This window comes from Venturia canescens, chromosome 7 (assembly GCF_019457755.1).
Source record: "Venturia canescens isolate UGA chromosome 7, ASM1945775v1, whole genome shotgun sequence".
Lineage (NCBI taxonomy): Eukaryota > Metazoa > Arthropoda > Insecta > Hymenoptera > Ichneumonidae > Venturia > Venturia canescens.
The window spans coordinates 9,745,108-9,759,605 of record NC_057427.1 but is presented as its reverse complement, the minus strand read 5'-3'; the positions used below and the strand labels follow the sequence as shown (position 1 = coordinate 9,759,605).

General features: G+C 42.2%; 1 protein-coding gene across 7 annotated transcripts in view; it reads right to left on the bottom strand.

The window, feature by feature from the left end:
* Window positions 1–14,498, bottom strand: part of LOC122414211 (Guanine nucleotide exchange factor in mesoderm) — a 59,367-nt gene that overhangs the window by 6,700 nt on the left and 38,169 nt on the right. For 3 of the 7 annotated variants that reach the window (XM_043425250.1, XM_043425246.1, XM_043425252.1), the window contains exons 2-3: window positions 1,675–2,334; window positions 1,141–1,355 (exon numbers count right to left, since the gene is read on the bottom strand). In XM_043425250.1, the coding sequence (XP_043281185.1) occupies window positions 1,141–1,355; window positions 1,675–2,296 (837 nt within the window). In that variant the 5' untranslated portion in view covers window positions 2,297–2,334. Of the gene's footprint in view, window positions 1–1,140; window positions 1,356–1,674; window positions 2,335–10,617; window positions 11,184–11,879; window positions 12,169–12,276; window positions 12,436–14,498 lie in introns of those variants that run through there. The other 4 variants (XM_043425248.1, XM_043425251.1, XM_043425247.1 and 1 more) reach the window with 4 other exon arrangements.

Sequence of the window (14,498 nt, the reverse complement as noted above, 5' to 3'; positions counted from 1 at the left end):
CGATATCCGAATGTCACTCGTGTCTTTGGCGAAATGTTAAAAATTGGTGAATTGGACTGGACAAATTGCTCGAAATTTTACTATGTGCCACTGGTTAATTTTCATGTTTATACGGAGCAACTTCTGCTCATATAATTGGTAAGCGCATAAATTTTGCTACGTTGTTGAGCAAAATTCAGTGCGGTAAAAGGGAAAATACGAAACTATGCAATTTTTCGTACAGCACAGAGAAACGACTGCTATGTTATCTCCTAAATTTTCATCAAATCATTTCATTGTTTACTATGTTTTTGATCAAAATTCGCTCGGTGTTGATTTTTGATATAGTACAGCGCGTTATTTACTATTAACTGTGGTAGTGGTTCTCCAAACTTTTGCATTATTTGACACACTCTGTAGCGATTATTATTATTATAATATCGATGTGGTCCGACGTTACTATAAAAACATAGTAATTTTTGCTATAAAAGTCTCTCCGTGTACGTATTACTTCTATTTCTCTAAAAACTGAAACAATTGCACCTTAATTTCTGCTCTTCGCGTCTTTATCAATTCTTCCCTGATATCCATCCCATCTTTAGCCTCTTTTGTCCACAATTCTATATATTCTTTCGTTTTCTCATTTATTGATTGTCTTCCTTTTTCGCAAATGATTAGGTGTTCCAATGTTTCATTTTCTGCATTTCCATTCCTCCCCCCCTTTCCTTCCATCTCTCCCTATGTTTCCGCACGTTATCCTTGCCCTCATTTATTTATCTTTTCCTTTAATATTATTTTTCGCCTCCCAGTACTTCCAAGGTTTTTCTTAATTTTCAATTATTTCTTTATATGTGCACTATTGTACGTCGAGTTTTGTATCTGTTTTTTCCTTTCCCTATGGTTCTCGTGATTAAATTTTTCAAAGCTTTTTCAATTGGATTTTCTATTGTTTTAATCTCTCTTCTTTCGACGATCGTATCTGTTAGTTTCAAATTCGAAAAGAGAAAAAAAAAATTCTTCCTTCTTGGAAAAAATGTGACTGAAATGCTGCACGAACTGCTGACTTTCTACAATTCTACAGTACGATGAAAACGACTGATCGGAACAATTTTCTCGACGATAAGCTTAAAAAGCAGGAGAGTAATGGAAGAAATCACTCACCTGAATGACCTGTCGAAGATGCTCAACGTAAATGGCCTCGGTATCGACAATTTCCAGCAAAACTCTCTCGACAGGATTGCGATGGGGATCGCAATACCTCGGTCTGTGATAAATCGAGGAATCAGCTTCGGAGCTGTTTCTCCGTGGATTGCCATCGACACCGTGGACCCTGCAGCTGGCCTCTGATATCGTAATGACCCCGCTGTCACCGGATCCTGGCGAGAAAATTAAATGAAAAGAAAAGGAATGAAAAAAGTAATCGGAAACGGATTCGAAACGAGGAGAATCTGAATGCGAGAAGCAATCATAAAATTTCTCTAGCGGTGGACGTTTTCTAATGGAGTTTGCTCAAGAATAATTAACTCCGAGATAGAAAGAAGTGGAAACCGAACGAGATTAATGGAGAAATATGAAAAGACTGACTGACACAAGAACATGAAAACTTATGTAAATACAATCAACTTGAAAATAATCAGAGGAGAATTCACAGAGTGTAAAATAATTGAAAAAATGAAAGAATTTGCAGAAAATAACCTTGGGAACTTGCGCATGTGTCAGCCAACGATTCTACAGATGTTAAGTAAGGATTGGCGGCATTGGCGTTTCCCTGATTGCTGCAACCGCTGGAGGAAGTGCTCGAGGCGATAGAACTTCCCGACAAAGGTCTATTGACAATTCCACGACCACCGGAGCGTCTGCTGTATCTCAGGGGCGTGAGACCGACGTTGGCTTCGCGTCGATAAATCGTTTTATCACTGGTACGATTATCGACATCTTTGGCGACGCTCAAGTTGTTAATTTCGTTTGTATCAGTGAATATTTCGTTGATCGAATGATCTTGGTTTCTCGGCCATCTCGCGCTGTCGTTTTCTTCAGTTTCGATCTCGTCCTCCTGCTTCGTTCTTTCTTCCATTCTCGTTTCAATCTGGGATCCGGACGGGACGAGAATCGTCGTCATTTTCGTTGTTGTCGTTGTCGTTGTCGTGGTTGTCGTCGCTGTGTCCGACGAACAGAGTTGACCAAATATGGAGCCACGATGAGAATGCGGCACCAGGCTCAAGCGTTTCTGTATTGCGACCGGTATGTTGCACCCTCCTCCCGTCTGTAGATCACCGTAAGAACAACCCTCACCTCGACGAGCCAACTCGTCGAACATTCCAAGCAATTGCGGCACCAAATCCTCGCTCGACGTACCTGCAGAGACAAAAAATTCACTTCGTTATTTACGGATATCAACGAACGCGTTTTTCAACGAAACCTTCTCATTTTACTCCTCGAACCTTCGCTTTTCAACACATTTTTTTACGACGATTTTTAAAGCCCCAAAATCGGAGAAAAATCTTTTATTTGCATATTTCGATAATCGTACTTTTAAAAATAACATGCTCAAATTTCAAACAGTTTTTGAGTCTAAAGAGTAGCCCCGCTCAGAGCTCATCTTTGACCCCTTTTTTCTCAAAACGATACTTTTAAAAACTTTTTCCGTTATGTTTCTCCGCGTGCAACGACCCTCCATTTTTTCGATTGTATGAAAAGGTCAATTTGGCGGGCCAAAAGTCGTCTATTTTTCGAGCCAAATTCGACACTTTTTTTCAAAACTTTTTGTTTTTTTGCCATTTTGATAAAGTACAATTTTTAATCAGGATCGAGGGTCGTCATACGGGAAATACCTTCTAGTTAAATAATCTTTTTGATTTTCGTTATTCCAGCCACAGGGAAGGCCGCAGCATTGCAGCAGTGAAGGACTTTTTTTGTTTGATAAGGAAATAGCGGATAACTCGTTCAAAAATAGATTTTCTTATTTGAAAATTTTACTGTACATTCATCATTTATGTATAAATTTATTCTCCAAATTTGAAAACGTTCCATGCAATAGTTATCTCTAAAAAAATTCCGAAAAATCGGCTTTTTTTTAGGCTGTCGCATAAATTTAAAGTAGGCCCCTTAAATTTCTTCGGAAATTTAAGGCACTAAAATTCCAAGTTTTTGTCGTTGGACTTCATTCGTTCGATTGGCATCAGCATAATACGAACTTTCATGCTCCAGACAACTTATTCATTTTTCTGTAAATAACGAATCCGACAACTCGACTCGAGGGTTGGGGAATTAGAAATTGAAAAATTAATTAATTAGTGCAAGAAAAACGAGGAAGCGTTGCAAGTCGACATGCTTTTTTCCGCAATGATGATCCATCATTCATGTGCTTTGCGTCAATGGTGCAGATTTTCCATTGTTATGAAAAAAAAAATGCATTCACGGTTCACCGGAAACACGAGGAGTTTCACGTTCTACGATGGATTAAATTGCGTCCGCGTGTAATTACATCGTAGAAGATTGAAATAATCGCGACTCCTATTGAATTATCCGTAGGTATGTGAGAGCAAGAAAACGGTAATTGAACGATTTCCAATGATCCTTGGCGGCAGACGTGAAATCGAGTGTCTCGGAGGCGAGCTACTCGCCGCACGCAGCGCAGAAAGATTTGCCACAAAGCGAGCAAGCCTGTGAGCCATTTGGCAGGATTCTCAGTTTTATTATCGCAACGTGTGTGATTATTGGATATTTTTACACAACGCTCATTCGTCGAGTGAAACACAGAAAAGGTTTTTCAAAAGCATGAATTCTCGAGGTACATCGCAGCACGAAGGTTTTCCCACGCGAAAGTTGTTGGTCGCCCGATCCCAACATTTTTCGTCCACCGAAAAGAGCTTCAGTTCGAAAACAACTTTTTCTCAGGTCCTTCACATTTCAGGGGCAAAGACACACTTTTCGAGGATCGAGCCCCACCGTTCGAAGCAAGAAGCAGCGAATTTTTCCAGTTCGAGAATACTTTTTGTTCGAGAGCATGAACGAGACCATTGTCTTTGGAACATGAAATAAAAATGAAAAGGAAAGACTAGCCGGTGGGGACGGGCTCCAGAAGAAATGACTATTGACAAGGGCCTCCTCGGGAGCGGACACGGAGGTCAATAACATTTTACTACGAAGGTTGACCGAGTCCTTGGTAAAGAGCTCCAACACATTTATGCATACGAATGTCGAAGCACATGTAGGCATTATCGGTTACCACGAACTGAGCATTCGCCTGATGGTTCTTCGCCCTTAATGGGCTCTGTTCTGCTCTCCTCCTCAATGCCACGAGCTCGAGGAAGCCAGGGGTCAATTCTCGTGGCCAGGAACGGACGATCGAGTCCGATTAAACGGAATATTAATTTCTCTTCGTTCAGCCGATTCCCCTTAAAGCTAAGATCACGGGTAATCGTTAAGTGCGTATTCCCCCCTCGCGCTTCTGGATACATTAGTATTTACGAGCCCTCGAAAGCAGCGAAAACTCCAGCAAATTCGTCCCTCGCCTCGTCCCCGAACTACGACGACGATAATAAACCGAGAAAAGCGCGACTGAATTTGTTTAAAAGTAACACGGTCGCGAGACAACAATGAGTCCAACGCGCGACCGAAAACGATCTTCGGCAAAAACGCAAAATCCCCGAATGCAATGATCCTCCATGGAAACACGAATAAAAATCCAATTTCTCACGTTTGGTAACGAAAAAGTCTGAATGCAAAAGTGCGCTTGCGAAGCTTCTCGAAGTACTCGAGCGAGAAAATAATCCCGATCAGATATTTCGTGGGAGTGACTCTACTCGTTTTCATTAACGTTTTCAATTCATATTTCTCAATTAAACGCGATTCCCATTCGTTTAATAGCACCGATCCTCTCGTGTGCTGAAAATCCATGCGGTTTTAATGACGGATACGTCATATGAGAAAGTCGAAAGTGCAACGTGATTCGAGAGAGCGAGAAACACTGCAATGTATCCACATACGAAAGCTATATCCCCACAAATGCATAATATTTTTTAATTCGTTGAGCAAGAGCGAGAGAGAGAGAGAGAGGCGGAGGAAGAAATACGGAGTTGGAGCCGTGCACAATTCTTCATTCGCGACGAGGAGCGAATCCACTGAGAAAATGTATGAACTTATGCACATACTACGCGGAGAAAAGGGTGGGGAGCTTCGGTAGAAGTAGAACCAGAGAAGAACACGTTAGGTCTTGGCTGCTGCTGCACTTAAGTGCATTGAACTCGCAGCTCTCACAGAGCAGAGCTTCGAGTGTGCAGGTATATAAGTAGGTACGAATAATGGGCATATGTGCATAAATAAAATAGTTTATGCGACGATACGAGAGTGTGGGTCAGCGTGAGAGTGCGTCGAGATGTACAAATAAGCACTTTTTACAGAGTTCATTGAGGCTCGAGCGGCAAGAGCGAGAGTGAAATAAAACTCTTTCGAGACTCTTGCTTCTCGAATTTGAGGGCCGGAAGTTTCGAGCCGCGAGCGGGAGTGTAGGGCTCGCGGAGATTCGCTCCTCGCGCGGGCTCGTATGAATCTATTTTCGTATGACACAACAGGAGTCACGGAAGGCGAACGTTTCCAATTTTCGTGCCGGTGTCCAGACCCCCGTTCATTTTGTTTTTTCAAAAGATACACACATTCGCTCTTTGATCGGTCCTTTTGAAGCTGCGCCACGATTATGTTGCCGGGAGGACGAAGGGAAATAGTTTTTGGACGGATGCGTGCAGAAGGATTAGCCGTAAAGTCAGTTCGATTCGGCAAATTTTGTCTGGTTGATTATTCTTCTGAAATTCTTCATGCACTCACTTCTTTCTATTTTCATCACGCTTGCCACCGTCGCTCCTTCTTCCGAGGACCTTTCCTCAGCATCTCCCGAGTCTCCCGTGTCGTAATTTTACTCGTTTTTTTAAAAGAGGCAATAAAAATAGCGGTAATGTAATCTCGAAGATTAAAAAGGCGGAAATATGGAGGAAAACGTGAAGGGAAATCCATTCGAGTTGGAATCCCCCTCGTTTTTCACGCCACACATAAATTAAGTTTAAACTGACACTGCCACCTGCTTCTGTCGATTATAAAACGCGAGGTGAGTTATATCGCGACGGGGAAGCGTACAATTTTCTTCTACAGTCGAGTGATGATGGTGGATTTTTCAAATTGGGCCAGCTAAATAGTGTATTATGACAGGAGGCGATGCCGATCGTAATCACATGGAATCAATTATCTCGTTTCGTAATCCTCCGCTTCGACACATTACACCAATTTTCTTTCTCCACGCTCCCACAGCTTTCGTAACTGCTATTACAAAAGTTTTACGTTCAACAGACTTTTTTTTTATATTCAAAGAGAATTTACGAAATATTTTCAAGAGGAGTGAGGCATTGTAGGGTCGTTGATTCGACCGCCTTGCACGAGCGTATTCATCAGTCCGTTTAACGACGATAATGATTTTTTTCGTGTCGTCAAACTTCGCAGTGAATGCTGGAAGGCTCGGTTGAAATTTGAAGTTGAGCAAATAAATTGATTTACGAGCCGAGAAATCGGAGTCTTTGATCGACATTTGAAGAGAATTTGCGGTTCATCGTTGAAAATATAAATGGATGAAAGCGGAGCCTGCGCGAAAATGGGGAGGAAAATTTCTCCGAATAACCGTTGAGCATGAATCGTTCGTCGCTCTTTCTTTTTCCCCATGTACGGGCCGTGTCCAGACCCGTGCACACGCGCACAGAAACTCGAGGGACACGGATACGGAGCGGGCCTGAAAATAGCATCGGTTATTTCCGTAGGGTCGATTCCCTTTCGCATTCGCTCGTTGATACACGCAATAGAGCAGACGCCATACGTATGCATCAAAGTTAAAAGACGAGAGATCGCCCAAGGATCGTTTATTTTCAATAAAGCGTTTGCGCGCGCGCGCGCGCGCGCTTCGTTCCAACGAGAACACATCTCGGTCAACGTCGATCAGTCTAGGCCATCGAAAATCATGAATTTCAATCGAGAATTAACGAGAGTCGATGCGGCAAGCGACGAGTTACGAGTCCGCGATACAAATCCGCGAGCATCCACGCTCGACACGAAACGAAATACTTTTTACGTTCCCACGTGATCGATTCATTATTTTCTCAATAAATTCATCTCACGAACGCGATCACTTCACCGTTTTTATAATCTACTTCAATTGCCTCCGAGTACTGTCCCCAGAATCGACTCGATCTCGAGTCCACGAGATCCCATTTAGAAATGGCCCCAAAGAAGTAGACCCCGCGACCAACAACTTCAACAAAATCCTCTCGAAAGCCCACTCAAAACTGGCGGCGACCAAGTACCCAAAATCGGATGCTGCAAGCCCCCCAAAAAAGCTGTTCTCGTCCGGTCACCGGGAGCCCATAATTTTTCCCAGCTTCACTGCACCGAGCAAGTGACCTAATAATTTCATTCGAATTCCGTAATCAAATACCAAAAGAGACCCCCCGAGCGTATATTTCTCGCGGCAACTTATTTCCTCTTCGACGCCGCTGCCTCGGAAGAGTCCCAGCGCGTTGCCTGCAATTGACGAGTACTTCAAGAGTGTATTTCCTATCAACATTTAAAGTGGTTGCTTATGGGATACATATAATAAGGAGGGAACGTGGGCACGGTGTAATCATGAGCTTCCTGTTCGGCGTTAATCTACAGGCGCCAGCGATATATAACACTCGTCCGAGCACACTGCACAAGTATTCTCGCGTTGTTCGCGCGAGACGCGAGAGTGTCTGTGACACTAGAAACGTATGAATATCCAGTAGTATGCTCTGCCGATTGATAATACCGTTACACATGTAGCGATCCGTCGTTTCCATTATATAAACACAAATATTCGTTCTACATCGGCATATGCGCGAGTGTATATAATCGGGAATAAGAGAAACAAAAAATAGAACGTCGTCGGACGATAGAAGCGTTATAAAAGCGAGGAGGTGGCGGAGGGGAGGAGGAGCCGGCGTCTGAACCTTCTGAAGTGGCTGCGGCGCCGAGCTATGAACGACTCGCGTGTGCTTCCCCTCGCCGCTCGTCGGGGGATGACGAGGGGAAACACACACACGGTGAATCACTCGAGTTCGTTGTTCATTTCAGTCGCTTCGCACGGGCACATGTGTGTTGTGCTATAGTCCGTCGAATCGAGTATATATTTTCCCGGCTTCGACGACACTTTTCGTCGGGATGTCCGTGATTCGAATCGACCCGATTTTTCCTCATTTTTAACTCGTTTTTTCGATCGTGGTCAAAGTTTGCTTTGTTTTAAGTAAATTTAAAGCGGTTTAGAAGCCATGGTTTTCGATTCTGTTTAATGGAGAGTCGGAACATCGACCTGCTCCGCGATTTCTCGGGAACAGAAGGGCGCAACCGAGCCGAATGAACTCGACGAGGCAACTTCCCCGGGTCGTTTTGCTCGAGAGCATTAGAAGATTAATGCAGCGCGGTGGAACACAGCAAAGGTGACGGTGCACCACCTTCAGAGCCCCGGGAATCCCCCCCCCCCCCCCCCCTCGGTCCCCTGCCCCCGCGACGACGATCACTGGAGAACGAAATTCCTACGATTTCTGAACGGTGACGTCACCTCAATCCGGACGCGCGCGAGTACTCGCGCAGGAATTCCTAAAGATCGTAATGCACGTTTAAGTCGGTCTTACGAACGGCTGTGTAGCCTTAAGGATGTAACATATAAACAAGATAAATCGTCGATATCGATATCGCGTGTGCACAGGTCGCTCCATGTTAACTCGACAAACTTGCGATAACTCAACCGATTTCATTTAATCGCAGACTTTCGATGCTTCGTTACGAAAAAGACGCTCGGACGCTCATCGTTTTGCAGCATTAACTTTTCCGAGAGCATTTTCTGCTCTTCGGAAAGACTTCAGTTTAAGAATTCCTTTCGTCGATCTCCCGGCGACGAAATCCGATCGTTAGAACTCGTGAGCAAACCCAAAAATATATGTTTTTGATGTTTACATGCTAGCTTAAGGTTGCGCGTTAACTTTTTAACGTTATCTAGAAATCTTAGAAATTATAATATCTATTAAGGAGTTTCGGTACAGGCGATACAATGTTGCCATGCTAATCCATGCTAAAAAAATTAAAAACTTCAAAAAGTTCAGAATTTTATAAAATTTGGTGAACATATTCTTTAGTGCCAATTTTGACGACACAAATTTTTTAAGATTTTTCTTCTACACAGTTATCAAGTAATTGATCACTAAAGTTTACGTGTATAAGCATAGCATTTCCATATATATAGGTATACATTCCGGGCATGAGAAATCTGCTTTAATGCGTAATTACTCGATAACTAAGTAGAAGAAAATTTTGAAAAAATTTGAGTTTTCGCACTTGAGGTTGAAGAACATTATCACCAAATTTGATCAATTTCTTAATATTTTGACTTCTGTACCGAAACTCTTTAAGTATGTTAGAGATTGATTCGAAAAATATGTACTTGGAAAAAACGTTGTTGATTAATAAAATTATATTTTGCCTCCAAGTGTCAGTATTGACTAAGTTTTAACATTTATGAACATTTTTTTGAACAATTTTTTTTACAATCGTTAATATGCAACCTTAAACTAGCATGTAAACATAAAAAACATACATTTTTCCATACATTAATCATACATATTTGGTGTATCATAAATATATGTTCGATGCAATGAAAATGTAATTTCTTTTTATATAAAAAAATACATCGTTGTACATGATTGATAAACTGAAATTGGCAAAATCGTCGATTTGGATAATTTAATATTTTTTTATAAATGCGGAATATACTTTTCATGGAAAATACTGCATATATTTTGAATATTAAATCTTTTCATGGGGGAGGTTACGCGATCGAGTGCCAAGTCAAAGAGGAGCAGACTCTGCACTAAGAAATTTTTCACTCAAATTCACTGTGATGCCTTAAAATGGTGGGCGGGTGAGAAAAAAATGTGAAGTTTGTTGCGGTTACGAGTTGACGTCGAGCTGTGGGGCAGGATTTTTCGAACCTTCGACGGGGAGCTGCCCATAGAAATGTCTCGTTGAAGCATGTAAAATGTGGAGTATCTTTGACGATCTTCGTGATCGTCAAAGATCGGGAGCGTTATCAATTAATCTGATTTATCGTTGAAAAATTCTCGAGCCGATCGATGTATAAATACGGAGAAGATCCGATCGGCGTATAAAGTGTGTTTACGTGTACCAGGTCGTTTGTCATTTCTAGACTATCGTGTCAATATTTCATCGCGTTCGCGTACAACGCGACGTGTGGTGTGGGGGGCTTGCGCAATTTGATCCTAGCGCGATATTTTTCTTTTATTTTTCAGTTCGAGACTCGCTCGCCTCCGTGCCAGAGAGTAAGTGAAAGATAACGAGAAAAAAGTAGCGACGGCCACGAGATTGGACGGCTGGAAATCATCGGCGATGTGATGATACGTTATCGCGGAATAAAAAATGAAAAATAACGCTCGGATAGGTAAAGTAAAAGTTGAAGAATCTCTTGTATGCGTTCTGGATTGAATTGACGATTAAATTGTTAGGAAAAATGATGCTTAAATCAATATTTCGAGGTGAGGAAGATTGAATTATTCAACAGACCATGCTTCTCACCTTCATCCGCTCAAACAATCGTCAAATTCCTAGCGCAGCGTTTTATGAATCATCGCGCAGTGGCACTAAAAACTTTCTGTCATTACGAGGGCTCGAAACATCGCTTAAACTCACTCGAGAATTTCAGGAGACACTTTTCTTCTGCTTTTCATCGTCAAAAACGAACGCTGGAGATACTTCGTTGAATTTTTGATCAGCACAACACACAGACACAGATTTTCTCCCACTCGAGCTTCCAATCGAACCGAACAAACGTATTTTCTTAACGCGGTCGAGAGCGAACTAGTAACTCTGCTTATTTGATAATAATGTTTTGTCGAATAAAATAGAAAGTTTAATAAACCGAGTTTGTTGATCGAAGCGAATCTCTAAACGAAAAAACGGCCAATGACTCAATAGATTTATTCTCGTTTAATCTTTCCCCCGCTTTTAGAGCCTCTCGGTACACCGTTTTGAAAGGCTCGCTATGAAAATCATAAGACAACCAACTATCGGCGTGCTGGCTTCGCTCTTAGTGCGTCACAGACTTTCCAACTCGAGCAACAGGTAGAGACTGCTCGAGTGGCTCGAACTCACTGCCGTTCTGCGTGCTCTCTCTCTCTCTCTCTCTCACCTGGATAAGCCAAGCGAGTTCCGAGCCTCGAGAGATCGCGCTCGCACTGCTCGCAGTCGCCTATTCTCGGGGACAAGGACGCGCGCGCACGGTAAAGTCTAACGAGATTTTGTGTCACAACGATTTTATTCTACTTGAGATTGACAAACGCAATCGTCTCGTTTTCTTGGCAAAATTGTGCTAAAAATGGATTGCGAGTGAAAAAAATGATTTTTTTCACGAAACGAACGACCGAATTTCTCGATAATTCCGCATCCGGGTTTCTAACATATTCAAACAATTCTGAATGAGAATCGATGCCAGTCGAAGTGAGCACACGAATACCTCGTCAATGGTTGAATAACGTCGTTAAATAAATAAATAAATAGAAAATAGATAAAATGAATGTAAAAATATTTTAAAAATCGACAAATTATATCGGTTCTCTGAAATATGAGAATCGTTAAACACGCGATCGTTGCTCATAATTTTATTCGAAACTCCTTGAATTGTGATGAACGATTTCCGATAACTATTCGCCAACAATTGATCCAATTCCGACGTATAATGAGCGACTGAGGTGCAATTCGTTATAAATCACAATTATCTTAAACGCTGCTGCGCTTTTTTCTCGAGCATTATTCAGGGAAAATAAAAAAGTTAATTATACCAGTCACCCAGATAAACGGTGGTAATTCCAGAGACTCGAAACTGAGAATTCCTCGATCGTTTCCTTATCTCGCTCGAAATTCTTGGTCGAGGGCTTCTGATTTTTATATTCGCGTTCACCGGGATTTCGTCTAAGCACAATCGTCGACGAAGATTTTTTCTAATTTGCCTCAGTCGAGATGAAATCCTAACAAAATATCAGTGGAACGATTGACTAGGAAAAAAATCCAATTGTTCCGCAAGGGTCGAGTCTTCGATGATGATTTTTAATCTTTTTGGAATTTCCACCCCTAAAATACAAGCACAATAATCTCAATTTTAAGGACTTTTGAGCTTTTTAACGAATGAAAATGTTGGCAGCTTTCGCGTTTGTCATTCGATAAATAATTATAAATTACCTGGAGAATGTTACAGCGCACGGCACCCGGCGCAAAGTAACGTAAAACAGCATCGAAGGAGTGTGAAATATTTGGTTGGCGAGGCACGAAAATTCAAAGAAAACGTGAAACTTTAGTTAGTCGCTTATTGACAAAGCGCACGAAGCGACGAATCCAACGGTCTCGTGTCAGGGAAGAAACTGAGCGTTGGATCGTGTGCAGTACGTGATAGTATTATATGAACGAAACTAATTCGAAATCGTCTACGCGGGTAGACGAGGGGTCGAGGCGGGGCGGGATCGCGCAGCGACGATCATCAGAATGAATTACAAAGAGAGGCAGAGTCGGCAATCCTCGATGAGTCAGTGATTGCATCGTTGAGCACGCGTCACGATGATAATAGAAATAAAAAACTATGCACGTTTGTTGGGAATCGGAAAGGCTCAAAGGCGTTGAGAAAGAAATATTTTTGTTCGACAATCCCACTCACAGAATTCATCCTTTTCTACTGAACTTTAATTTTTCTCACGTTGTGAGAGTCAACTTTGGAGAATCATAATTAAATGCTCACCGAAGATGGATCATTTTCCCAGGATATTTATCAGTTTTCGTTCTCCAGTGACTTCGGGATCGCGGCAGCAATCGCGCATCAAATTTTCCTTCGCCTCGATTTTCGAAGCTTCTGTCCCTCAATTTCGTTGTTTTTTTTTTCTCGCACATTTCCTCGAAAATGAAGCTCGAGTGTTTTTCATCCATTCGAAAAGGGACGAGCGCATTCAAAAAGTTGTAGCGCGCAAAATAGCGCGCGGTAATAAGGCGCGAGAAGGGAAGTAGAAGCGCGAAGCGAGTTTAGGAGAGTGGTTCATGGGAAGCGACGAAGAATGAACAATAATTCAAGGGGCTCATGGAGCATCAAGAGCCAACAACATGTACCGTTGATACGGCGCGCGTTGAAGGTAAATACGCCATCATTCACCGGCCTCGAAAGACTCGCGAATTTATTGAAACCACGTGCAGCGTGCGAAAGATCTTGTGCCGATCTTCTTGTTAGCTCAGACGGGATATAACATCAGCACAAATGCGTTGGCGCATTTTTTCTTTGCTTTTTATACGTCAAATGAAAAGAAAGAAAAAGAAAGAAAAAACGTGCACGACGACGACGGGCTGGATTATTCCGTTGGAAAAACTACGCGGAGCAGTCGCGTGTTAATGAAAATATTGTTTCGACGTTGGCCTCATGTAAAGTTCGAGGCCTTGAGGCACACAGTCCTGATTCATTATTTTGGCCGCGTCATCGAGCAAAATCACGACAGACTCATCTCGAAACCCGATCCAATATCCTCGTTTTTCTCCATTTACGTACTTTGAGAATTTCCTTCATTTCTTCCTCTTCTTTTCTTTTCCTTTCTTTTCTTTTCTTTTCTTTTCTTTCCTTTTGCTAATGCGTGAGAATAACAAACTTCTGGGGCGCTCGCGAAGTCTCGTTGATTCGTAACCAGCCGGAGAAAAGCTGCTCCAAAAAATGGAACTGCGCGGACGAGATCATTGACTTCCGGCCGCCGAGAATAAGCACTCGAGCTTGGATTAGGGTCTCGGAATAAAAATAAACGAATATTCCGAACTTGATCCCTCGCTCCTAAGCACGTTTATATTTGATATTTTTCACTCTTCATTGGAGCCGTTTTTGTCTTCGATTACACGCAGTTGATTCGATACAATTTTCCGGAAAAAATGAACGTTCCAAATAATCGGAGATTAAATTTTAGTAGAATTTTTTGCAATCCTTTTGACCGAATTGATCAAATTGAAATCCTCTTCGGAAGCGATCACTCTTCGTGGAAGGTTCCTTACATCTGCGGGCACGTGCATTAGTGCATCGTGCACAAAAGCTCGAGGCGAGTTAACCGTGGATCATTATGCCACCATTACGAGGTCATGGTTCTCGTAACGTTGCACAAGAAGCATACACGAAGCAGAGAGAGATGGAGAAACGAGGATACAGCATCCCCTTGCGGTGTGTTTCTCGTAAATTTTTTTCTCGCTCCCACCGATTATTATATTTTATCCCGTTGGTGTGCTCCGATGCTCGATAAAAATGTACGTCAATCGTTTTTTTTCGTTGGGCGAAGCGCGTGTGACACAATCTCACACGTTGCTTGCTACAGCACTTTATATACGCTCCAACACGACGCTTAAGTGCTGAATATACAAGGGACACGATACACGAATATACGATCGTACTA